This window comes from Adelges cooleyi, unplaced genomic scaffold, assembly GCF_023614345.1.
Source record: "Adelges cooleyi isolate 19-005CV unplaced genomic scaffold, UGA_ACOO_1.1 ACOO_flye_CR_arks_rails_tigmint_CR_PRNA_384, whole genome shotgun sequence".
NCBI lineage: Eukaryota > Metazoa > Arthropoda > Insecta > Hemiptera > Adelgidae > Adelges > Adelges cooleyi.
Window position 1 is genome coordinate 61,515 of NW_026096061.1, and position 11,282 is coordinate 72,796.

Below are 11,282 nucleotides of genomic sequence, written 5' to 3' on the forward strand. Positions count from 1 at the left end.
GGTTGAGGTGATTCGGTCACGTTAGGAGAAGATATGAGACAGAGGAAGTGAGAGGTGTTATAAAGATTGATGTAGAGGGAAAGAGAGTAAGAAGAAGATCGAAGAAAAGATGGATAGAGAGTGATAAGAGGATATCTGGGGTGATTGAATGAGATGTAGAAGATCATGGAAGTGTAGGACTAAAGTGACCAATCTCATGTAGTTAGGTGTGTAAGGCGAAGATAAAGAAGAAAAAGATGAAGAAGAAGAAAAAGTGATCTATAAATTATTCCGGTTAGTCCATACGCAAGTGGTTTAATGCAGTACTGTGTTAATTGTTTTTAGTTGAGACTTGGGTCAACTTCGAATTCTGTAAATGACTGAATTCAATATATAAAAAACAATGTAACATTTTCACCTCTAAACATAATAAAACTATAAATACAAATAATTGTAATGAACATTACAATAAATCTATACACACTTGCAATTGCGTTGTACGCAGGTATTTGGTTACTACCATTTGTTTTAAATACAATTAAAATATGTAACAATATTGACAAATAATTGCAAAATCAGTAAATATGGTATTACGGTTTTTGTAGTTTTTCCCAAATTTTGTGCATGTAACAGTATTTTTTGACATTACATATTTACCAAATATTTTATTATTCTTTTGTCTATTATCTACAGACACATAAGTAACAGCAAACTACAATGTCTATGCCTAAAATAATTTTAAAAAATTCCTAAATTCAAGCTCGATCACACGAATCATAGTGTTTTATACCATACTTAAGCACAGCACAGATTATTATATACTATTTAAACTTGTTATTAGTAAAAATGAATATTGCTTTAAAATCATAGTTTAACTCTCCTAAAATACCAATAAAAATAAGCTGCTCTAATAATGAAAAACCTGGTTGTTCCAATTTTGGGATGGCTTGAATGAATTTCCTGGGCTAGACAGACAACCTTCTTAAACCTCATCTTATTTCGGTCACACTGGTTTAATCACTCAGTTATAATAATTAAGAGATTGGTAAAAGCTTTTCTTTTTTGCTAAATATCTTTTTTAATAATTAATCAAACAAAATCACATGTTACATAAGTTTGATTTTGGTTATTATTTTAAACCTATATTACATATTAGTCTTTAATAAATATCTTAGGTTTCCTAAAAAAAAAAATATAATTATTATACGATTAACAGAACTTCTTCATCATCGTCTTCATCTTGGTTTTCATCTTGGTCTTTATCATCAGAGCTAAGAATATCACCCGGCATGTACCGATCGCGTAGAGACTTCATTAGTTCCAAAGTTGTCTCTAGAAAAAAAAACAAATACCACGTGTAACGTTTAATGTTTGTAAAACATTAAATTAAGTATACCGATCAAGCATCTTGATCATTACCAGATTGTTCTGAATGACTCAATCCACAACCTCCCTCAAAATCCATTGGCATAATATCCTTATGCACAAATTTGAAAATTTCCGCCGATTTTGGTCTGTGAAAATGAATCTAAAAATAAAATGTAATTGTTTGCAAATAACAAACGTTACCAAACCAATATTTAAATAATTATTTATCATAACTACAACAAAAAAATGTGTTTTATTCCAGAAAAAAAATTATTTTATATTTCTCCAAATAAATGTTAAACTTTAAAATGTTGATTGTAGACTTTTTTGGTCATGTTTTAATTCAATTAAGCTATTAGCAAATTTATATTAGTAGTTGTAGTCGAAATATTTTGTATTAGTTATAGCAAATAATGTAAGTTTTTGTATGGTACCGTTTGCATTGTTGGAATATGTTTAAATATACAACAATTATCGTACTTAAACCGTTATCTAGACATTTGGAACTAACCTTTTTCCGAAATTCTTTGTTTAAAATATACTTTACTTTAGCATATGCGTAAAGTGTCACTGCCCCAGAGTTTAGAATGTGACATTCTTTTATCCGTAACGGTGCATTATCCTTTAAATAAATAACAAAATCAAGTCATTTTTAAACATTGCGGTTTTATTGATATTTATGATGAATCGAGCGAGGCGCTTGAAGGGAAAGGACTTGGTAGGATTAGTAGGAGTAAGTCGGAGACAATGTTGTTTGACTTTGGAGAAAATTATGGGGCAATGTTATATGGGTTGGAATGTTGGGCAGTAGACAAGAAAGCTGAACAGAGAATGAGTGTGGTGGAGATGAGTGGAGTGACTAGGGAAGATAGAATAAGAAATGAATACATAAGGGAGAGTCTAGGAGTTGCATCGATTGTGAGAAAAATGATAGAGAACAGGTTGAGATGATTCGGTCACGTTAGGAGAAGATATGAGACAGAGGAAGTGAGAGGTGTTATAAAGATTGATGTAGAGGGAAAGAGAGTAAGAAGAAGACCGAAGAAAAGATGGATAGAGAGTGATAAGAGGATAGTGAGAAGAAAAGTGGATAGATAAGAAGTGTAGGACTACAGTTGCTGACCCCATGTAGTTCGGTGTGTAAGGCGAAAATAAAGAAAAAGAATATTTTTTCTAACTTTTCCCTTTTTTCGTTTCTAGATCCAGCCTTGTTACAGTGCTATTTAACTTGGGTAGGACCTAACCTAACCTAACCTAACCTGTAACCAGTTCGTCCACGAAGAGGGAAATAGAGACTTATATTATAAAATTGATTACCGTTAAAAGTTATAAGGCAGTATATACGTACTTGTATTAAGTTCAACAATCTAATAATTTGATTTCTGTAGAATATTTTGATTTTTCTCAAGTGCCAATAATTGAGGCCAACTAAATTCCATACGACCACTACACCGTCAAACGTTCCGTATTCCACGAGTAAACATTTTACCATTAAGAAATAATATTTGGCTTGGTCTGCGAACTTAAAATGTTTGGCGTTGGTGATTTTGAATTGCGTGTACAAGTAACGAATCCCTTTGTCTTCGTTCTCGGTGTACAATATGGAATGACTCCTAAACAAACGTTTAATTAACAACACTTTTATTGTTTCTGTCTGATACATGTATCTATATAATTGTAGATTTTATACATCCGTTCCTTACATGACGTCAAACATTTTGTTTAATTCTTCTTCCGTTGGATCGCTCGGGGTAAATATATGTGGTAGTTGTTTTCGGACTTTGTAGTAGTTGACAAGCATTTCATAAGCTTTGTGCTCGTCGAAATGTGCGCTATGTAGAAATAAAACATATTCTTTACCTAAATACAATGCTTTATTAGAACTCTTATATATCATACTCTTATAACACTTAATATAAAAAATAATGTAAATCCTAAAACTACTACATGCTTAATGATTTTTAACCCCTATTTATTAAGCAGCTCAGTAGGGGTAATTTTTTGAAAGACTATTTTAAAGCTGTAACAGCTGTAATGTGTATTTATTATTTCAGTAATCTCCCTTTTTATTAGTTTTTTTTTATGTGACCTGGTCTACTAAAACTTACCAAACGTGCAAAATCAAGATTTTGTGAAAACGGTTGTTATCAGTTCAATTTGGAATCAAATTATGGCGTTTAAATTATTATGACTATTGTTTAAATACAAGAGTATTTGTTTCATTTATAAGAAAAGTATTTTACTGTACTAAGTACAGGGTCGACATTTTATCAGTTTATCATTTTATGTTCATGTAAATTGGCTGGGGGTCAATATAAAAATCTGTGCATCACGCTGAACGTTACCATATAAAATATGTGCGTGTGATCTAGCGGTTGTTTTTTGAATGAATAAACTGACAAATAATTATCTGATAAGGTACGAGAGATAAGAGATAGGAGATAGGAGATTAGAGATAATATACTAAAGACAAGTGATTAAAGATAAGAGATAAGAAAATACAGATAAGAGATTAGGCAATCTTAATTAGGTGCTCTAGCGCTTGAACTAGAAGTTAACTATTTGATAAATGTTGACAGTAAATCTATTAAGGCCAGATATTATATAAAACTACTAAAACATGAAACATAAAACGTTATCGAGTATATATATAATATATTAGATTAAATACTATTAAATAATTTTGAATGTTCTGGCCAATTAGTTTTTGTTGCTCATTCAGACAGTATATTATATTTAACATAATCATAGTTGACATAAGACATGTGCCTTCCACTTTAAGTGTGGATACTCGATTTTTTTTTTATATTGATTTTACACAATGTTATCTCTGTTTTTCAGATTTTTTTTTAATTTTTACCATCCTCCCAACTTAGTTTCTTCGATAGCAACTTTTGAAACACAAATGGTAACGCGCATTTCGATTGGTTGATATAATATGATAAACAACTATTTTTAAAGTTTTTAACGTTTTACTCGGCGCAGGGGATTTATAATCAAACTAAAATATGATAACATTTCAGAGAAAACATATCCTTTTTTAAATATTTTTATTGTTCAGCTTGACACTTGATTTAAAGGAAAATTTATTTTTTACTTTATTAAAACAGTGATAACTTTTTTTCTAAATAATAATTTAATAAAGGGATTTGTCGTTGCCTCCAAAATATGTGTTTTTATTTTTTCCTCTATAACCGTCTTGGCCCCCTAAGATGCATTAAGATGCTTACTCACTATTTATTGGTGGTAATTTTTCGTTGGCTGACGCAAGATCTTTTATTCTATCAAGTTTTTCCGGGTCTAGTTCAGGATATTTTTGACGTTCTGCCCTAAGGAAATCTTCATATTTAATATCTGGACTGTACATCTGAAATTCTGACGTTATACAAATATATTAGGTACAAACTTAATAAGATTTACAAAATAATGTTAAATAAACATTACATCACATGTATTTTTTATGTAGAAAACAAAAAATAGATGGTCATCATGATCAAAAGTGGTAAAATTCAACCCTTTCTTTTTAAAATTGTCAAAACCACCTTAACTACAGCCTATACCTTTTAGAGTGATGATCTAATCAAAATCATTATGATATGATACTTATAATATTAGTCAGTCACACTCATTTTTTACAAATTTTATAGGTGCAATTTTACAACCTAACAGCTAAACGTATAAATTAAAATAGGTCAAATATATATCTATATATTATTGTATTTAACATTCACACCGAAGCTCCTTTGATGACCTTGATGAGCAGTGGCGTAATTAGGAATTTGTCTTAGGGGGGGATAGACATTTTTGTACACACAAAAATACAAACTACTTAATTTTTAAGTACATTTATTTTGTTTGTAATATAATATAATATAATGTACATAGCTCTTTTTTTGTAATAAACATAACAGTATGTAACTAACAATAATGTACATAACTCATTGACAGTATCTTGTGCGAGATCAATGGCTTCTTTTAAGTCAATTTTGGTTTTTTGTAATTATTTACATAACGGTAAGCCAAATGAAAACATTAGCTGAAAAATACATCAGGTAATTGCAATAGACTTAAGATACCTTCTTTTTAATTAAAAATTTTGTTTTTACCTGAACAATATTAACTGAAATTAGGAATTCAGAGTCCATTGATTTTAGAATTATTGATGCATCCGTAGCAGACGAATCCTTCCAATCTGATATTCATTCTAAAGCTTCTACTACAAACTTAAAAAGCTCAATGAAATCATGAATCGCATCGTATCTTTGCACCCATCGAGTTGCAAATAGCCTTTTTAATGTTTTTATTTTTTGATCAACATTACTGTTTTCGATAGTAGATAATAACACATGATTTCGTTTGGGAGTATTGAAAAAATTGTATAATTTTTCAACAATACCTAAACAATTTCGTATTGCTTTTATATTGCTTGTTTTACAAAATAAACCAAATTACCAAAAATTGGAGTGATGAAACAAAATATAAAACGATAAAGATACTTACCTCATTACAATCTTCTTTATTTTCAATAGAACGATTTTTTTTTGAAAAATATAAAAAAGTGTATTTCTAGTATTTTTACATTTTTTTCTTTTTCCTTCCATTTTTAGACTTATAAAAAAAATTGTCTTCTCTATGACACGACTAAATAATAAAATAACTTAAGTCTAAACTCGTGTACCTAGTTGACTTACTATGATTCACGTATCACAATTCACAACTATGTTTTAATACACTATACAGTATACATAATACAGTGAAAACTGTTGTCAACTATTATCCAGTTGCTCACACTGCTGATTGTAATTTGTTACCACTGACCACATGCTTAATCTTAATGCCCACATACCGTTTATCGAATGAGACAAAAAGTTGTTAAGAAAATTCCGATAACGTGTATAAATCCATCAGTTATTTTCAGAGCATTTACACAAGTATAATATTGTTGGATTATTGACGTACATTATACGACGACATTGTTGATGTGCATCGTCGCTCCGCAATAAAAAAAACTCAATCGACTGCTATTATTTTAGTTATATTTATAAACTATATAGGTACATAGGAGATTCGGGGTTTTACTATAATAATGTTAAATAAGTACATAAATATTTTGTTGAGCCTATGGCCAGTAAAAAAAAAAGGTCATGGGGGGGGGATACGACACCCTAATCCCCCCCCCCGTAACTACGCCACTGTTGATGAGGTACACTAAAAATGCTAAATAGACTTATTAGGTTTTTCTCCCAATCGGTTAGCATTACTTTTAATTTAACTAAAAAATAAATGCTTTGTCCCAAACGAGTAATTACAAAGTTAAATACTGTTACCTTGTACTACGAAAGTCACTACGAAAAATATTGCCACATAATAATTGTGTTGTGTCTTCATTTTTGAGTACGTTCTTACTGTCACACGTTTTTCCAGAATGTGTATGAGTTGACACACTAGTGATTGGTTTTGAATTTATTATTTAGTTTTTAAGTAGACAAGTACCGTCATTGTATGTTGTATAAAATAAACAAAATAAATCTACACGGTTTTGCGCCTAAAATCTAGTAAACACATTTGTAAACCAATCTGAAGTGTAATATATCAAACAAGCTGGTTTACACTATGTTAGATCATCTCTTTACATTATTACTCAATAATTGAACTAATACTAGTAAAATGATTTGCCATAATTATTACACTCACTTTGATAGCTAATTTAACAGTTTTCAAGTACAATTCTCAGAAACTAAGTTTTTGATCAAAATGCTTTAAAGAAATGCGCAATAATATAAAGATTTCAATCTTTCTAATACTTGTGTTACATCTGGTATGCGCTCCTTTTCTAGTTCTTGGCACGACCAAGAAAAATGTTAATGATTCCCATCGTTGACAGCTTTCCCTACCTTCATCAAGCTACATATTATTTAATTCCCAGTAATAGTTTAAGAGTTATTAATTATAATAGTATGTATCTGATGTCGAAATGCATATAAGTAAAATAGGAAACCTTTAACACACTTCTTACCTACACCACAAGCCTCTATACTGGTTTTTGATACCTGCATTTTTAAAATTACAATTTTAATAAACATCTTTTTGGTTAGTTACACAAAGGTATTTTTATTTTCTAATAAAATACAATTAACAAAAAGTCAAGCTGCAAAAAATCATTAACCTAATCAAAATACATAGTTGAACGAACTAAAATGTATTGTATAAACCATAATTTTGAATTTATTGAACTATGTGTTTTAATTTTTTTTTCCTTGGCAACGTTTTGTTTATTTAAAAGTTGAAGAAAGATGAAACAGATTGGCCTAATCCATTAAATGCTACAACATGATAAAGAGGATTATTAGGTTTTTGTCCAAAAAGATATTTCATCATTGCAAATATTCTACCAGTTAAATTTTGAATAAACCTTATAAGTGGACACTCACATATTTTCAAACTTCTTACTGGTGAATATAAAATTGAAAACTAGTGTCTAAAGTAGGCGTGAAAGGTAGGCAAAAAAACCAAAAGGTTGTAAGTGACATTTTTTGGAAACTATTTTTTCCATACTTCAACTTTTGTGCATTAAGTTGAATTGTAAGACATAAGTGCATAACTCTTGTAAACATTTGACCCTTTTTTATACTCCATTATTTATTTGTTATCAATATACTTGTTTACTATTAATGATGACCCCTCAGTGAAATTAATTAAAATACATTTCGATACAAATTGTAAACCGCATATAGTTTTGAACATTTTACTCTTTTTATTTTTGGTGTGTTTAAGCCGTCGAAAAATAAGGTAACGATAAACCCGTGTGTAAATTACTTTCCAAACCCAAAAGAATCATACAAAAGTGTAGGTATAGTATGCTTTGATAAGTACGCTATTGAAACAGCTGAGCTTGTTCGGCACATTCACTTGTTTTTCCACTTTCTGAGTACAAAAAAACACGAATCGCCGTTAACAACAGCAAAACATAATATCCAAAAAAATACTATCATGAAAGAAATAGTAAATTATGTTTCATGTTTTACCGTTTATACCGACTACAATAAATTATTATTAGTTGGAAAAACGTATGGTTAACAAGAAATTGTCACAACAACAACAATTTTTCAGTATTTGATTTCTAGCTTAAACGTTATTCTGTAAAAAGCCCTTTGTTGTGGTGCCCAAAACGGGATAAAACAAAATTAAGGGATCCAATTTGAGAATTATATTTTATTTTAAAAATACTTTGGTGGGACATTCATTCGTATTACCAACACATGAAAACATTTAGAGAAACTTTTATTTTAATTTAAATTCAGAAATTTTAAAGAATTTTGGTCTGACAATTAGACCGAAGGTTGATCTGGAATGGAACTACAACATGTATTATATAGTTTTTTTTGAAAATCTGTAGCCGTTTCCTACCATTTATTATTTATTTTGTGCCTACTTTTGTATAAGCCTTTTAAAATACAAAACCACAATTTTGCACAACAAATTAATACAATTGTTGTTTATTTGATTGGAAACGCACAAAACCGAATAGTATGATTTTTATTATCAGAAAATTTGAATAATATACTAAATGTACTTTGATATTGTATTTAATATATATAAATAAATTGTACACTTTACTGCAGTTATTATTTGTAGAAAAAAATTGTTGAAATTGAAATTCCAACTAGTTTTCAATGTTCTAGATAAAAAAATAATAATATATATTATAATTTGTTATAAACCTATCACACTAACCTATTTATACTGGCCAATTTAATAAATGCTTAAAATTTGAAATGTTACCTAAAAAATCTGGAAATTAAACAAAAATCAATTGTAATCGACGGATGCAAAAACCAATTGAGCTTATTTTCAACTACTTTGCAACGTTTACTGATCATGGTATAAAATTATACTACATTGAGCTTTTTCTGTAAAACCAAATGTTCCATGAGAGCAGCAAACATCAACACAACCAGTAATTTGTAATACCACAACATTGTCCCGTTGAGCAACCGAAGGTCTTACATCTTTGGGCGCAAATTGTGAACAATTTTTACAACCATAATAACGTACACAAAGTAAAGAAATTGTTTAAACAAGGTCCGTATCTTACTTATAGTAATAATGGAACCACAAAACAAAGATTTAAAAAATCTCACTTGATTAGTAAATAATTCCTCAAACTTATATGACAAAACACTAAACGTCTTAATTTGACAAAATTCGAATTGATTTATCTTTTTCAAGGAACTCTAATCAAATTTTAAGACTTACACGGTAAAGTGTATACTCAATTTATTATAAAAATTAAAAACTATCTGCTGAACGCTTTGTCTGGTCGAAAACCAGTTTTAGATAATTACTTTTAAAGTTTAATTAAAGATAAAGATTTCGGACAACAGGTGGAGTGCTGCATAATACTTTACTTCACCTTTCCTCCAATCCTAAATTTTAAAACTGGAATTACTTTGAAAGTAACTATCCAAAACTGGTAGTGAACCAGACAAAATTTTCAGTAAATTAGTAAATTAGTAACTAGAATCGATATTATTCATCTGACATCCTAAAAGGGCAATTTTGATTGATTGTATTCAACATTGGCATTCAAATTGAAGATAATAAGGGTTCAATTACAAAAAGAACAAAATTGTGTACAACTAATACCTCTAAAATGTAAAGTTAATGATACAAATTAATTGTAATAGAAAAATAAAATCTCAATTATCTTAGTAAACATTTGAATGTATAAGACCTCATAGGACACCCTTTATCAAATCAACCCCTTCATAGTATTTAATTAACATATTATATAAACTATATTTTATTAGACTAAACTCCCTTGCAGTATTATATTATAATTGTTAAGCCCACAAAATATTCTGTAATGTTTTTTTTTTTTTATAAATAAGTTTTAACATAATCTAAGTAACTATTATTGACTAAATGTTTATTTATTTATTTATATATAGGTAAAATAACTATAGCCGAGCAGTAATAATTATACGATTTATGTTTTAAATTTTCTTGATATTTTTTACATATCAAATTATTCAAAAAAAAATGTTCACCACCTGTATTTCCATTGAATAAACATACTTATTTTTGAATTACATAAAAAATATGTGTGTGCTGCACCGAGTAGATGTTTTTCATTTAAAACTTATCTCTGAATAAAAAAAAAACAAGAGGAACAATATCGCCAAAATAGCGTTGCTTCTTCGTGGTTGAATTAAAATAAAATAATAAAGTTTTTAGTTACAAATGATTCACATTACAATAAATTAGCATTGACTGTATAAATAAGTTAGGAATAAGTTTTTTTTTAATTGTACGATGATAATTAGATATGATATTACCTACTAATTGAAAACCGGTCGTTGTTTGTACAATTTTGTCATGACTACCGAAAATAATATATCACTTGTTTTCTTTTTTTTGTTAGAGGCTTCTTACTTAATTCACAAATCGATCAATTTTGGCTTATACTTAGAAGTATGATTGTATGAAGCTAAAACTATTTAGTTGGGTCAACTAAAATTGTACAGAAACACAATAAATTTATAGCTGGAATGACTAAATAAATGGTTGCTTTAACTGGCCATGTCATTAAGGAAACTATTCCCTAAAAATAATTATATATGTGAGACATACATATTTTGAAATGTAATCACATAGAATTAGTATATTATCTGTCTGTGTTGTTATTATTAAACGAAATCTAAAATAGTGATTTTTTTTATAACAACCGTCATTAATCATAATTGTATAAGAAATTAGATATAATAAAAAAAAAACAATAAATTCATTAATATTATAGCATGTAAGTTATTTTTAAATATCAATTAAATGTTAACGAACGGACAACACATATAGTCGTTGATTTTTATAATAAATAATTTATGTAATGTATATTTATAAATTAAGAGTATATAAATATGTTTTATTATCTACCT

At 28.7% G+C, this 11,282-nt stretch overlaps 1 protein-coding gene across 1 annotated transcript; it reads right to left on the minus strand.

The window, feature by feature from the left end:
- Nucleotides 1-1,180: 1,180 nt before the first annotated feature.
- On the minus strand, nucleotides 1,181-4,714 carry LOC126841482 (alpha-tocopherol transfer protein-like). Its single transcript, XM_050577981.1, has 6 exons — nucleotides 4,578-4,714; nucleotides 3,051-3,179; nucleotides 2,696-2,960; nucleotides 1,859-1,969; nucleotides 1,399-1,507; nucleotides 1,181-1,311 (listed from the first exon to the last, which is right to left on the minus strand). The coding sequence occupies exons 1-6, from the start codon at nucleotides 4,712-4,714 to the stop codon at nucleotides 1,181-1,183; spliced, it is 882 nt and encodes a 293-aa protein (XP_050433938.1).
- Nucleotides 4,715-11,282: the final 6,568 nt, after the last annotated feature.

What these genes read in the sequence shown, in the direction of transcription:
- LOC126841482 (XM_050577981.1), bottom strand. Translation starts at nt 4,714, where the DNA reads ATGTACAGTCCAGATATTAAATATGAAGATTTCCTTAGGGCAGAACGT. An exon ending in GATTGTTGAACTTAATACAA is followed by an intron (nt 1,970 to 2,695) that starts GTACGTATATAC and finishes ATTTATTTAAAG; the next exon opens with GATAATGCACCGTTACGGAT. An exon ending in ACAAAGAATTTCGGAAAAAG is followed by an intron (nt 1,508 to 1,858) that starts GTTAGTTCCAAA and finishes TTTTATTTTTAG; the next exon opens with ATTCATTTTCACAGACCAAA.